General features: G+C 45.2%; 1 protein-coding gene across 12 annotated transcripts in view; it reads right to left on the bottom strand.

The window, feature by feature from the left end:
- CACNA1C (calcium voltage-gated channel subunit alpha1 C) overlaps positions 1-15931 on the bottom strand; it is a 654628-nt gene that overhangs the window by 98372 nt on the left and 540325 nt on the right. For all 12 annotated transcript variants that reach the window (XM_077759249.1, XM_077759252.1, XM_077759241.1 and 9 more), the window contains exons 14-18: positions 7789-7996; positions 6732-6852; positions 4942-5056; positions 4039-4159; positions 3637-3706 (exon numbers count right to left, since the gene is read on the bottom strand). In XM_077759249.1, the coding sequence (XP_077615375.1) occupies positions 3637-3706; positions 4039-4159; positions 4942-5056; positions 6732-6852; positions 7789-7996 (635 nt within the window). The remainder of the gene's footprint in view (positions 1-3636; positions 3707-4038; positions 4160-4941; positions 5057-6731; positions 6853-7788; positions 7997-15931) is intronic.

Genomic DNA, 15931 nt, shown 5'->3' with positions numbered 1-15931 from the left:
CTACTGCCCTGGCTTCATGCAGCACAGTCTTCTAAAGATAATTCCGACCCCAGATCACACCTTCCTCTGCCTGAGAAGCTTGGGTGATTCTCCATTGCATCAGCTTAGATCCAAGCCTCTCAGGTGGCCTTTGAAGCTCTGTCCCACCTGCTCCTGCCTAGTCCTCCGTCTCACTCACTACCTTTCCCCTTCATTGTCTCTGCTTCACGCACACTGGCCTCTTTGGTTCCTCCACAAACAGGTATATTCTGCCCAAGAGAATCTGCATTTGCTAGCCCTCCATCTAGAAAGCATTTTCCTCTCATTTCCATATATCTAGTTCCTGTGACTCATTCAGGTTTCAGTCCAAATGCCTTTCCTGACCACACAGCCAAAACAGCCCTGTACTACTGAGTAACTCGTAACACAGCTCTTGGCTTCATTACCTCCTTGCTGCTTACTGCCACCTGATGTTACCTTTCAGTTGATTCCCTTTCTTGCTCATCGTCTGTCTCCACACTGAAATGTAAACTCCAGGAGAGCAGCGGCCTTCTCCGTCTTGCCCACAGGTGTATCCCCGGTGCCAGCCACAGTGCCTGGCACACATAAGTGAATGACTACCATGGTTTCTTCCACCTCCCTGTCTGTGACAAGAGTATCGTTCTGAAACAACTTGCTTCCTGTCTAACTCCCAGACACAAAGCCCAGCCCAGTCTACCTTTCTCTGTGAAGGCTGGCTGTCTCTCCCCCACCACACTTCACTGTCCTGCTTCTGCTGGGACCCCTTGCAGCAGTTTGAGTCTCCCAACAGCACCTGGTGCTGTCCTATACCTTCTCTGGTGTCATTCATGTTTCCTTTTCAAGTGTCTCTGTTAATTTTAAGTCCTTGGTGACTTCTAACATCTGTATGTTCACTCAAATGAATGAATAGATTAAATAAAAGCACAACTTGGCACACTTCCTAGGTGAGTAGAGATTTCTAAAATCCTGTGTATACTAAGCTGGGAGGCTCAAACTAACTGTTGAGTTTTGGGGATTAAATGGGGAGGGAAGGACTGAAGTTTTACCGCTGGCCAATTGGCGCTTTGTGTGAATCAGAAACAGGCCCCCACTCTGCTGGGTGTTCATATGAGGACAGAGGTCCTGGGAGTGTAGGCTGGAGCTCAGCCCCGCTCAGCTGCTTTGGCACAAATGCTTGAGTGCAGCCTGGATAAGCATGCACAGCAGCCTGGGGAGGGGGTACAGGCACGGCAGAGAGTGGGAAGCACCAGTGAGAAATGGGGCATGAGGAGGGCGTGAGGAGGGCCCTACCCCTTCTCTCTTTTGGAGTCTGGCTGCAAGGAGGAAGGTACAGTTCTCACCAATGCCACCTCCCCAAGGGTATCTTCGTGAAGTGGGCACAGCAGAGACAGATCAGGTTCTTTGCCTTTTATGGGTCAGAAGAGAGAGGAGCCCGTGGGAATGAGAGATTGACAAGAACAGAGACAGCAGGCCAAGTGACCTGGGGAGGAGTCTTTGGGGACTTCTGCTGCACCTGGGATTAGGGTCCGGGAGGTGACCTGCAGAAACAAGGGAAGGAGGAGCTGGGAAGCAGAAGCTAGTTCTTTGGAGGAAAGAGGAACATGTGGAGCCACCAGCTCTAAGAGCACACCCTCCTGGGGTGAGAAAATGGAAACCAGGGATAGAGAACAAATAAGGGGGACACAGGGAGTGGCCTTCATGGCCTGAGAGTGGCAGTGGCTGAGGCAGGACAGCTTCCACGGTCAATGGACCAGAGATCCCAACACAGCTGTACAAGATGCCTGCGGCTAAGAGAAGCTTGGGAAGGTCTGAGTCTGGAGCAGGCTAGAGAATGGTGGCCGCCATGACTGGTAAAAAGACACTCTACAAAACCTAAAGAATCCTGAGGAATTAGCAGAGTGTGGGAATAGCTTTTCAGTTTAAAAGCAAAACCATTCGCAGAATCCTCAAAGCTGGGTCAGCAGAGACACATTTCAATGGTGGTTGATAAGGGTGACAATGTCCTCATTAATCTTTTTTCCCCTGACCTGCTTCTCTTTGATGTCATAGAGCACCAAAGAAGAGAAAAGCCATGAATATATTTAGATGGATGAAACTGGAGATTTTTGGCATAGGTGTGGCTGCCCCCTGCCAGGCAGAAGGAGCAGGCCTGGACCTAGTCTCTGCCCCTGTGTGCTGTGTGCAGGGGGACCTGGGCTAGCTCTGCCCAGGACCCAGAGGGATTTCTTTTATCACTGTCTTTCTTTTTAAACTTTAAAACTATACACATAAGTAGAGAGACTTTTGTGGCAAACCTCCATACCCAGCTTCACGAGGAGTTGCTGGAGTATTTTAAAGCAGCTTCTAAACATTCCCGACTCCAGCCATACACACTTCGACAGGTATAAGCTAGAACTATGATGACATCACTACAGTAGCAAAATGAACAAAAACGACTTTAAATCATTAGTTTCCAGTCCCTATTTAATTTCCCCCAGATTATCTTAAAAAATGTCATTTTAGAGTTAATTTGTTGATTCAGAACCGAGACAGGATTCCCCATTGCATTTGGTCAACATGTCTAGTCTGTCTTTGAAATTCTGTAAGAATTCCCACACAAAGAGCCTTGAGACTTCAGAAGGTTTAGTGCCCAGTATATGGAAATACCCTTCTTGTTCTTCCTTCTATCCAGTCTCCAGGGAGCTGAATCCTCCTTCCCTTGAGGTGGGAGGTGAGTAAGGATGGAATGGTGACAGCCTGCTTCCCAAGGAAAATGGAAGATGGCCACCAGCATCCTTGCAGACAAGCCAGCAGAGAACCAGTGGTAGGAAGGCCCAAAGGAGAATCTAGCTTTGCTCATAAATGTGGAAGGTTTTTAGCCACTTAATGTGGTTACTAACCCAGATGTAGTTTAACCTGCACAGAGGATGAATGCCAGTAAAACAACAGTCCCTTGACTGTGTGCAGTTGACTGCAAGCTTGAAGCTGGTAATAAGAGCTGCAGTTCTAGGTAAAAGGGAGGCAAACCGAGGGTTTGCACAGGATGTGGAGTTTCATGAAACAGACAAGGGGATTCTGGAGGGAGGTCTAAGGACCTCTGACATTAAGCCCTCTCCAAGGAGACTGTCTGCCAGTCTATGTACCAGAAGATGAGAAGGCTGAGTTGGTAAGAGCTCTTTTTCTAATAAATGAAAGCATTTGACAAAGCAACAAGTGGGACATCTGTCCTTGTACTCAGCACTGCCTCCTGAGTAAGGGCAAGGCAGAGTTGGGATTTACTATTATTATAAGTGAGCGTAACGCTGCAACATATGTTATATTAATGAATTATATAAGTTAATGATTTTATAGCATAGGATATAATAAAACCTTAAATGTATATCGAATCCACCTTCCAAAGGGCATAGAATCAGCACGCTCATACACAATTTATTTAAAGTTATATTGTTATTATGAGGAAACCAGGAGCAAAGTTTTCTTCTGGATGATGATTGGTAATGCTTAACAACAGAGACAAAAGACATTTAGCAGTGCAAAGTGCTTATAGAGGGAAATTGGAACCACTGATCCTAATACATAGCTACTTCCACGTGGTTCTAGAACTTGGCTCTCTACCCCCAACCTCCCAAATTCAGGGTTAGGCAGTGGGATTGGTACCTGTATTTTCTGGGTTAGGGTAGGGACTCTTATCCTCATTTTCATTGGGCTGGAGGTCATCCATGTTGATCTAGGCAGCCAAAGGAGAGGAGGAAGAATCCAGTTAGAGACGTTCCATAGTTTGAGAGGCTTAGAGTAGCCTAGAAATTACATCATGGTTAGTGGCTGAACTGTTGATTCAAAAATATATTCTATTATCTTGTATATATCCTTTAAGACATCAGCAGAAGGCTGGAATTCGACCAGTCTGCCTTCTCTTCACATTCCTAGCGTTCCTGCTCCATCTTCGTGGGCTTTCTTCCACTGAGTCTCTTTCTTTCCATTCTCCCTCATTTCCAATGGGTGTGCCCTCTTTCCCCCAGCAATGGCTGTCTCAGCTCCTGGAAGGAGATGGCTTCTTACCTTGGTGGTGGGTGGGGACTCTCCATCAGCTGTAATGGATTTCAGCTCAATTTTCTCCTCCTTGGTCTCCTCCACAGCTGGCTTTTCCACTATCTCTTGTTTCTTCTCTGGACTGGCAGTCCTGGCCGGTCAACAGGTGGAAAAATTAAAGGGATGTTTACTGAATGACAGGAGACATGAAGAAATCAACTACCCTGTGGTCTGTTGGGGACTAGTGGGAACAGATTCTCTGGGCCTACATCCATCATCCTTTACTCAGGGCACATGGCATCCTTTACACAAGATGCTATTGGGCTGGGCCGGCCATCCAGGCACCAGGCCACACCTTGCTCTGTCTTGTACTCAGATGGACTCTTTCAGTTTCTCGGCCACTCCAGTCCCTGTCTGAATCAGAGAAAGGTTCTGGATCTGATTCAAGATTGGTTCCTAGAAAACTCTGCTTGGTATCCAGCAGATATGCGGACTAGACAATGACAGAAGACAATGAGGGCCTTATCTTGTTTTCTTAACACTGGCAATGATTTATAAAATAGCGAAGAGTTATCACTCAACTGGAATTGAATTTCCCTCTGAGTGGCTGCCTTCCTCCTCTCCCTATCCTTCATTCCCACCACCTATCATGACCTTACTTCTCAAAAGAGAATCCCCCAACTTCTTAGACAGGTGGGAAATAAAATGCCTTCACAAATACTATAATTGACAATGGTACCCACTTTAGAGCAATGCCTAATAATTAGGAGAGAGGACCAACTTACTGTGAAGCCTCAAACCCTCAAACCCAGTGCCCTCTGGGAGGGATGGCTGACAGAGGCCAGGATCCAAGCCTCTCTTTATCACTAATGGGAATGACATTCCAGAACTGGGACCCTGGGGCCCTGGGCCTGGGTAAGCTTAGAGGGTTACCTGGCCAGCTTCTTTCTCTCCTTCTCTTCTTCTTCTTCCTTTTGGGCAGATGTAAGGCTCTCAGCATCAGCCAGGTTGTCCACAGCAATGGCCAAGAACACATTCAGTAGGATATCTGTTTGTGTCCATTCTTAAAGAAAATGACCCTTGGCTTTGGGGTATTTGGTGGACATAGGGGGCAGGGAGGGTAAAAGACATGCAGGGGTAGAGTTCCCCATAGAGAGAGCTCAATGGTGACTTACCGTGAGGGGTTCTGAGCCCAGTAGTATCCCTCCTCCACCCTTCTCCCTCCCTATTACCCTACTAGCTACCCATTTGCTAATGGGTCAAGAGCAGAATAGCTTGCAGGCTGGAGTGGGCAGGGAGTGAGGCACTCTTGCCTTGCTCTTTAATTGCTGGGTTTCATTACTGGTTTCCCTACTGAGATGACTGGCTGTAATTGACATTATAAACAGCATTGTCTCTAGCAGAATGCAGAATGCTCTTAAGAGCGGTTCATTAAAACTGGGCACTGCGGAGGCAGCCTGATATTTCTGCCAGCTCTTAATGTAAGCCTGCGCATACAAAGACCCTTGCGATGTCCAGCTGGAGCAGGCTGAATCTTGGGAACTCCTAATTGAAATGGTTATTGCCTTTTTCTTCTTGCCCTTATCCCCAACCTTGAACAGAAACACTGTAGGTCAAAGGATTGCAGAATCAAAGAAAGTACAGCTGAAAGGGGTCTTAACATTTGTTAAGTCTAACCTCCACCCCCAGACACCCAGATAATCACACCATTTCACATACAGGGAAGCCATAGAGGTGAAGGGCTTGACCAAGGATGCTACTGTACACCTGCCCTTAGTCTCCTGGCACTGTGGCAGGCTTTGTATACATTATCCCATTAAACCTCAACCATTAAGCCTATCCCTTAAGTAGTAGGCAATAATGTTTCATCACCCCATTTTACAGACACTGAGGTAGAGAACCTTTAGTTTGCTGAAGTCACCCAGCTAGGAAAAGGTGAAGCCTGTCTGTTGGCATCAGTGTTCATGCTTTGGGCACTACATTAAATTATGATTTAAACCCGAATCTTGGGCCAGAGCTGCTTCTACTTTATCATCTGCCTCTGCACACAACCCTCTCAGGGTTATGACCAGCAGGAGAGATGACTGCCTACGACTTGAGACCCTGGAAAGCTGTTCATGGCCTGGATCAGCAAGGACCTGTCAGGTCTGCTTGGCAAAGCCTGTCCAGCTCTGCCTGTGACTAAAGTCCTGGAGAGCGGCTTCAGAGGGAGGGACACTGAGCAGAAAACAGGGAGGAGAGATGAAGGTCATTTAAAGGATGATGGCTCAGTCCCCCTTAACTGTACTTCCTACCTCCAGCAGCAATAGCCCAAAGCATTCAGGGTGCCCAACTCCAAGTGTGTTCACATTGGAATCTATGTGAGTAGCTGTACATGCACAACACCAGGGGGCATTGTTCACCTAGACTACAATGAGACCGTGCCTCCTGGACTCAGGCAACACTGCAGCCCAAACTGATTCAGGAATATGAACTTACATCCCCACCTATGCCAAAGAGCCAGGCTTCCACCAAGACCTACTTCCATAGTTAAGGTAGTTCTGGGACAGGAAACGTTTTCTCCCCAGAGCACACCTTTCCCCTGCTTGCCTGGGGCCCCTGTGGACGGGCAACCACAGTTTTCAGCCCCAAGTCAGGACCTGCTGGGCACACGTATTTGGCATCGTGCTGCAGGCTGAGGGAGGGTGAGGCGGCAGGGGCGGGGAGGCAGGAGCAAAGGATACAGTTTCCACAGATGAAGAGGATGATGAAGTAAATACAGACTAACATCCCTGGAAAAGAGGGGCCGCCATAAGCCATGATCCCATCATACATCACCGAATTCCAGTCCTCCCCGGTCAGGATCTGAATGACACATTCCCACCAATAAGGGACACAGCGTTAGACCAACAGCAAACCCCAATACTCCCCTGCCCTGCCCCACTATGTTAACAAAAATGTCCAAAATCTCTTTTCCACCTCTTTCCCTCTTCTTGGACCCCAGTTATCCTCCTAGGGGCTTTGAGCTATTGACGTGGACAAGTCCGACCCTATACTCAGACAATGCGCTGGCATGATATTATTTGAGAAGTGACTGAAAGGGCTTCCTGGTCAAAGCATCTCCTTCTACTCATATGCAGTGCAAAAGATGGCTCCCGTCAGTCATTCCTCAGGGTCCTCTCACAAATGTGAATGCGTTGGTTGAAAGAGTAATATACTACTCCAGCTTTCCCCAACATTAATCATTTGGCTGCCGTTTTGAAGATTTTGGCAACACCCACATATTAATTTCTTTATAATTAATCTACTTTGAAACTTCAACAAGTGCTACTTTAGCTTTTCTCTAAACCAAAATATCTATGAAATGACAAATTTGATGGGCTGGTTATATTTTTCTAGGGGCAAGAATAGTGGGTAGGAAAGACAGAGCCCCATCACCCTCTCCTCCCCCAATGAGGGCAGTCTGCTTTCCTTTGTCTATACTTTGGACTTTCATGTAGAATTTATCTGAAGTTTCTATGGTTAAGCAAGAGCTTTTAAACTACTCAGTTAGATTGAATCCAATCCCCAATGGTCCATCCAACAGTGGAGTTTCATGGGGGACTGAGGGTAAGGGGAACTACAAGAACTCAGGACTCAACTGGGCATGGTCCCTCCATGGCTGATCTAGGCTGGCCTTAGCTGCCCAGTGCAAGGGTGAAGTTTCCCACCATCTTTTCAAGGCTCCTTCTTCCCACTCACCCCTAACCGTGCCACCCAACCACCCTCCCACTCATAATCCTAGCAGAGAAGAGTCCATACCTGAAACACAGTGAGGAGGGACTGAGGAAAGTTATCAAATGTGCTCCTCCGAGTCTGCATCTCATCAAAGTTGAACTTTCCTCCAAAGAGCTGCATCCCCAGGAGGGAGAAGATGATGATGAAGAGGAAGAGGAGTAGCAGCAGGGAGGCGATGGAGCGCACAGAATTCAGCAAGGATGCCACCAGGTTGCTTAAGGAGTTCCAGTACCTGAGGACCAACATGAGGGAGATTAGCATCCTTTTTCTATGCTTTCTTTAACATAACTCCTCATTCACAGACCCACTAGAAATTTTAAGGTAAATTACAACTCCTTTTCCCCCTTCATTGCTATAGTGGTGGTGGTGTAAACTGGGCTGGTAAGCTTATAGAGTGTGAATCTAGTTAATTCAGTGTCCCAGGATCAGTAATGTGTAATGACAAACAGAGAGGACTCAGAAGTGAGAAGCCTGAGTTCCAATCTAGCTCTGCCAGTTGCTAGCTGCTAGTTGCAGTTGGGCAAGTCACATAAATTCCCTTCTATTTGCCTTGCCATTTGAGAAAATAGATATAACAGTAGCAATTAGGAAGATTACATGAGACAANAAAAAAAAAAAAGCAGCTCCCCAAGCAACAAAATAAAGACTAAACAAATGGGATTATATCAAGCTAAAAAGCTTCTGGTGAGCAAAAGAAACCATCAACAAAGCGAAAAGGCAACCTATGGAACAGGAAAAAATATTTGCAAACCATACATCTGATAAGGGGTTAATATCTACATATATAAAGAACACAGACAACTCAAAAGCAAAAACAAAACAAAACAACCAAAAAGCAAAGCCCCAATAATCCAGTTAAAAAATTTGACACAGGAGATGAATAGACATTTTTCCAAAGAAGATATATGAATGGCTATCAAGTACATGAAAAGATGCTCAACATCACCAGCTATCAGGGAAATGCAAATTAAAATCACAGTGAGGTATCATCTCACATCTGTTAGAATGGCCATCATTAAAAAGACAAGGGATAACAAGTGTTGGCAAGGATGTGGAGAAAAGGGAACCCTGTGCACTGTTGGTGGGAATATAAATTGGTGTAGCTACTATGGAAAACAGCATGGAGCTCCTCAAAAAAATTAAAAATCAACCATCATACAATCCAGCAATTCCCCTTCTGGGAATATATCCAAAGGAAATGAAAACATTAACTGAAAAAGATATCTGTGCCCCCATGTTCATTACAGCATTATTTACAATAGCCAAGACATGGACAACCCAAGTGTCTAAGGATGGATGAATGGCCAAAGAACTTGTAGTGTATGTAATGAACACACACTGGAATGTTATTCATCCATAAAAAGAGGAAATCCTACCATTTATGACGACATGGATGGGTCTTGAGGACATTACACTAAGTGAAATAAGTCAGACAGAGAAAGACAAATACTGCATGATTTCACTTATATGTAGAATCTAAAAGCAAAACAAAAAAAGCAGAACACCACCTAACCTGCAGAAAAAAGAGATCAGATTTGTGGTTACCAGAGGCAGAGAGTAGGAGGGGGGAGAACTGGATGAAGCTGTCAAAAGGTACAAACTTCCAGTTATGAGATAAATAGGTCATGATGATGTAATGTACAGCATGATGACTATGGGTGACACTGCCCTTTGATATACTGGAAAGTTGTTAACTGAGTAGATCCTAAGAGTTCTCATCAAAAGAAAGGATTTTTTTCCCTTTTCTTTTTACTGTATCTATGTAAGATGACAAACGTTAACTAAACCTATTGTGGTAATCATTTCATAATATATGTAAATCAAACCATCATGCTATATGCCTTTAAGTTTATACAGTGATGTGTGTTAATTATTTCTCAATAAAACTGGAAAAAAATATAATTCCTACTCTTAAAAAAACACCCTAGTCTAATACCTTGCACACAGTTGATAATGGTTAATAATTACTGTTATCACTAATGGTCTTTAGACAGAAAACACATTAATTTTTTTCCCCAAGAATGCTGCCCCCAGCCCAGGCAGCTGGTCACCCCTGTGTAAGAGAGGGTACAAGGTTTAGTGAGGTTTCCCAGGTTTACCCTGTCCAAAGAACTGGTTTTTTAAACAGCTTCTCTTCTGGAGATTCTGATTTAATACCTATAGTTTGGGGGCCAGAAACTTGTATTTTTAACAAGCATCCCAGATGATTCTGATAAGCAGGGAATGTTAGGAACTCCTGGGTTACAGGAAACCCATCCCACCCACAGGGAACAGGTCTGTAAGGCAGGGAGGTCTTTCTGGGAAGAGATGGGCCTCTGGTGGGGTTCCATAGAGAGGAGCCTCCCAGTCCTTATAGTCACAGACCTTCTCTTCACTGTAAATTCAGAGGTTCTTCATTATAGCTTTGGGAAAATCCCTTCCTCTTAGACGAGAGTTGTGGGTGTGGGCTGCTAATGGTTGCTGGATGAAGCTTGGGTCAGTCAGGATAAGGAAACACACTGAAGCAAAAAGAACACAGGCTCTGACTGGAGCGGCTGCAACAACAGAGAAATCTTGCTTTCTTAGCTCCAACTCTGGCTTGTCTGCCTTCCAGGTCACAGTCTTGACGTCCTCTATTTAAGGCATTCCCAGCTTATTACCAATATATGCAGTGAATTGCTTTTGCTGCTTAAAAGAGTGACATGAAAACCACCCCCATTATAGCCTTACAGCTGCACCCCCAGCCTGGGTACTTCTCTCCAGAAAATGGTTGCATATTAGGTGAAAGAAGCAGATGGGCCAACAGTTTGGATGTAAATGTGAACTTCTTCCCAGACTGGCATCTTTAATGCTCCTTTCTCCTTCACAAATTCAGCCATTCTATACCTCTATTTTGCCTGCCAGCCATACTTCCTCTGTTTGTAGAATAATAATATATATTTATTAGTATCTGTTCTATAAGTGATCTTCAGTGTTTTTCATTTGTGATAGTCTCATCTCATCCAAATAGTCTCTGAGTTCTTGAGGGCAAAGATCAGAAGTTTTTTTCTTCCATTCTCCCCATCCTTGTCTACAGATAAATTCTGTCCAGCCCAGTATGTGTGACTGGCACCTCAATAGGCTAGAGGTTGTAATATTTATTCTGCTTAAACAAGCAGTAAGAGAACCTCTCTGGGGCTAGGAAAGCTGCCCCACTTACACGTAGAGCAGTGTTTCCACACCTGGCTGGAGAGGAAACTGCAGAGGAGTTTGGTCATTTTGTATATACTGATTCCCATGCCTTACCCCTGGAACCATGAAATCATAATCTCTGGTGCTGGGGCTTGAGTGATTTTCATGCAACTCCTTCAACACTTGTCAGTAGACTGGTATTTAGGAACCAGGAACTTTAGAGCATATTTATAGCAAGACTTTCCAGCTGTATCAGAGGGGAGAGTACATATGGATTAAGGTCACAGATCCCCCTAGAGATCTTCTGTGTGTTCAGCTGTCATGAAATATTCTGGAAAAGTCTTTATGGCCATAGAGGCCATATTTGAGGCCTTAATTTTCATGAGGCACATGGACATGAGGGAAATAACTCAAACCAGGCTCACAACTGAGGTTCAGAGGTGTCTGACAGCCACTGGGACCCAATAGGTTGCCAGGCAAGGAGGCCCCAGACTGAACAGACTGAACAGGAAGTGGAGCAGCTAGGAGGCAGAGAGGAAAGGGGATGGAGGAAGAGTGCCTGGAGTTCTGGGGAAGCAGAGGGTATGGTAGAGAAACAAAATGAGTCAACCAGTGGAGACGAACTCTTTGGAAATGTTGGGTAAGGAAGATGGCAGATAGTGAGTGCCCTGGAGGGGTCAGCAGTGGAGCAAGTATGAGGGCTGTAATGGTCAGAGGGGCAGGCAATGGGTGGAGTATTAGACTAAAGGTGAGGACTCCCCAGGTCCCTCAAGGTATCCAGGGAAAGTCTGCACTTCTCTTAGTCAACCAGGGGTGGGCTCACAACAGGAGATATGTGGAATGACAGAACTCCAACCCCATCATCTCCCATAGTTTCTGGCTCAAGACAAGACCCTTGCAGTCACCCTGCAGTCTCTTTCGCCCCCCACATCAGCAAGCCCTGTGGCCCCATCTTCCAAGTGAAGCCTGAATCTGGCCACATCCCACTACTCTGTCACCAGCCAAGCCAGCAATCTCACTTGTTGACGGGTTGACCTGCTTCAACACTTGCTCCCTGCAGCCTTTCTCCACATCACATACATCTCAGGTAAAAAGCCCTCAAATGCACCATACTTAAAAAAAAAAATGATAGTAAATATCTACTGATATTTTAAAAAGGAGGTAGAGGTTTCCTTTACCGAATATGTCAAATGGATAACACAAATGTATGAATGACCAACAGAATCAGAAAAAACACCGTTTTGGGGATGCCTGGGTGGCTTGGTCAGTTAAGTGTCCAGCTCTTGATTTTGGTTCAGGTCATGGTCTCCTGGGTTTGTGGGATTGAGTCCCACGTATTATTAGGCTCTGTGCTGGCCACATCGAGCCTGCTTGGGATTCTTTTCCTCTCTCTCTGCCCCTTTCCTGATCACTCTTTCTCTCTCTCTCTCTCAAAATAAATAAATAAACTTAAGAAAAAGGAAATCACCATTTTGCATTGGTAACAAATTCAGTAAAGATCATCATGGATGCTAAAACCATTAGGTGAAAGGTCACTGGGGAGTAGGGTGTTCACATACTCTCAAAATACCACTCCATAGATTATTTGCTAATCACAAAGGGAAAGGGTACCTCAACAGTGGAAATCTGGCATACACCCACTTAACCAAGTTTCTACACTTGGAATCACCGATAATGAGACAAACTGATATTACATACTTCCTGATGCCATGCCATGGGAAGTACACAATCATCTATGTACGCCACTCCACTGCAGCAGGAGGCGCTGTTAAAATGCAAGTCACTTTAAACCTCAGTGCTGCTTTATGCTCTCGAAAAGCTTCCCATTGGAAGGCCTAACAGATCATGCGGAATTAGCCCCTACTGCCTCAACGACATCATCTCCTCCCACTCTCTCCACCACTATTCCTCCAGCCCACCAGTCCCCTGCTGTCCCCCAGCCTCCATGTATACTCTTGTGCTGGTCCCTGTTTTTCTGCTGTCTGCAGGGGCTTCCCCCAAAGCTCTGTGCGGTTCACTTCTTCAGTCCCTGCAGGCCTCTGTTCAAATGTCCCCTCCCCACAGTGGTCCTCCTTTGACCACATTCTATCTCCTATTCCCACAATTTAATATACTCATCACCACTTGCCATGAGAATGTAAGGTCTCTGAGAGCAGGGAATTCACCTGCTTTGTTCAACTCCTTAGTGCTTAGAACAATGGCTAGTCAAAGGAGGTGGTCAATGAATATCTTGTTGAATGAATGAATCTTACTATATAAATGTGACAAATTTTACTTACTGGAGGGGAAAGCAAGGGGACATGGGGTTACACAGATACTTCTGTGTATGTGTGCTGGGGGCAGGGGTGGGGTGGTGGTGGCCTCTCACACACGTACTTAAGTCAAATACTTTGCCTGAAAACACCTCTCCCACATCATTTCTTTTCCTATAGCTTCCCTAAGTTCATGGGTAGAGTTTTCGAGATTCCTGAATGTTCTACTGCTTGACGTTAAGTCAAACTATTATGTATCAAGGGAATAGATAGGTGGTTGGGGTTGGGGGGATGTGCAAACTGGATGAAGGGGGTCAAGGGTACACACTTCTAGTTATCAATAAGTGTGGATGGAATAAATAGCATGGTAACTATAATTAATCATACTGTATTGTATACTTGAAAGCTTCTAAGAGAGTAAATTTAAAAAGTCCTCACCACACAAAATTTGGAAATATATAGGGTAACAGATGTTAACTAGATTTATTGTGGGGATCATTGTGCAATGTACACAAATATTGAATCATTATGTACACCTGAAACTAATATAATGTTATATGCCAATTATATCTTAACAAAAAAGAAAAAAGTGCTTACGTATCAATTGCCTTATAGAAGATAAGGTTGCTATGGCTTTGAGACCCTTGCACTAGGATTTCCCAAAGAGCTCTGTGAACACGTGGCTCCTTTGTGGAAGAACTCCCATCCTGGTGGCTCAAAACCAATGGTTGTGGGTTGAAGGGCTTGAACCAGCCTTTAAGGGATATCTGCAACCAGATACACTGACAGTTTCCTACCCTCCTCATTAAAAACACCCAGGCTGAAAAGATACTGCATTTAGGACCAGTCAGACAGTTAAGACACAGTGAAGACAAAGAAACAAATGACTGCTTATGCTGTTTGTCTTCAACTTCCAGTTGCTTCCCATTCAACAGGGGCAAGGTGGGGTTTGCCCTGTGGCTGGCTTGTCACCTGTACTTTCTGTTCCTTTGGAGCAGAACTAAGGGATCAGAGCTGGTGCCAGTAGCCTGGCATTACGAGGGGCATACAGCTTGCTGAACAGAAGGTGTCTATCCCTCATGTGCACATGGTTGGAGATGTTTTATGTGCTCTCTAAAGGACTGAGAAGAGACTGCTGAACTGATGCTGTGGCAAAGAACACAATTAGGGTTCAGAGAAGAGCTGGATTTTGGAGCCTTGCATGCCTTGGCTGATAGCAGGAGATAGGGTGGGGGCCTCATTACCACTGATATTGATGAGATTTGTAGGTGACAGGTGGCAGCCTCTGGGCAGGGTGACATGAAATAGCATTTAAATGAAATGCTGGCAGCCCTGCAGGTCCTGAAGCTCTCTCTTCCTTAATGTCAATCTGATTCTTGGTGGCTGTTGTTACTATTGCATGCAGATCAGATGATGCCTCAGGTCCCCGAATCACTCTCTTTTTTAGATACATTAGTTGCTAGACATAAAAACTAAAAGGATTAATGGCAGATTAGCAATCAACTGAGGGTTTTACCCTAATCAATTAAACTATGAAGCACACCAAGTCACCAAAAAAGAAAAAGCTTTGGAGAAAGGTGGGCAATAGCAGAACAAACTATTTAAGGTCTGGGCCTATAGAGAAACAGGAAAACTGAACATCTCATCTTTAGAACAGCACACACACACATCCACATACACAGAAGGCTCCATTCTATATTTGGGGATTCACAGCCCCAGATGTACATGCCTAAATTTAGAGACTCCCCTCCCTCCACCCCACCATCCTCAGACCCTCCACTGGTCATGGTCATCCTTGGAATCGACTTTTCAATTCTCCTGTGGCTCTAAATCATTCTCTACAAAGCGTGTCTTTGCCCATCCCATCCTCTATACAACCTAGCCCACTGTTCTTTCTTTAAAGTAGGGTGCACATGAGGGTTTTCTGACCCAGGCAATTTGTTAACTAAATTCTCTCACTTGCTGACTATGGCTTCACTTTTGTTACCTTTCTCTTGTGCCTCTCTTGGCGTAAGTGACCACCATGCGTTCAGGGGTACTGTAGCTCCATTATTCTTTCTGCTAAGTCTGTTGGGGTTCTGTGGACTTGTTCCTTATCACCAGTGGCAGAAAGTGGCCTGAGCCTTGCTTGAACTGGAACTTTCATCTTGTGAACCTTTGCTTCAAATAGCTCAGGGCTGGGTTCTTTACATTCTAGGTATGGAGCAGAGCATTGAGCCTGCTATAAATAAAAGACCTTCAAAAAAACAGTACCAATAGCTTTAGGGTGCTTTGCAAATGCTCCACCCTACCTACTTCCTCTATGTTCCAGAGAGGTTCATAGCTAAATTTGTACCTGTCCCAACTCTTCTTGTCCTGAGGGGTAAAAACACCCTGACCCCCTCCAAAACAAAACTCCTCACAGTGTTGGTGGCAGTGATCTATTGTTGGTAGAGTATTTTTAAAGCAAATTTTATGCAGTGAGTCTGTGTGGTATGAGGCTTCTATATACCATTCCTAAGGAAGAGAGGAAGAATGCAGGTCATGGAAGATAACTGGGGGAAGCACAGAAGGTTCATTCAAGGAGGAAGCTCAGCCTTGCCCTTACCTCTCCCTGTGCCAGCCACAGGGATGTACAAGGCGGGTCTACAAAGACTATCTCTTCATTAAAGTTGGCCCCTGGTTCTGTAAGACACAACAGAGCCTGGAGGGATTAGTGAGATGAGAGGCTGAACCAGGCATATGCTGGTCCAGGAAGAGCCTAACAGAGGAATTGTATACTATTG

This window comes from Crocuta crocuta, unplaced genomic scaffold (genome assembly GCF_008692635.1).
Source record: "Crocuta crocuta isolate KB4526 unplaced genomic scaffold, BGI_CrCroc_1.0 scaffold72, whole genome shotgun sequence".
NCBI classification, from domain to species: domain Eukaryota; kingdom Metazoa; phylum Chordata; class Mammalia; order Carnivora; family Hyaenidae; genus Crocuta; species Crocuta crocuta.
Note: the sequence above shows the minus strand (reverse complement) of the source record. Positions and strands in the feature narration are given on the sequence as shown.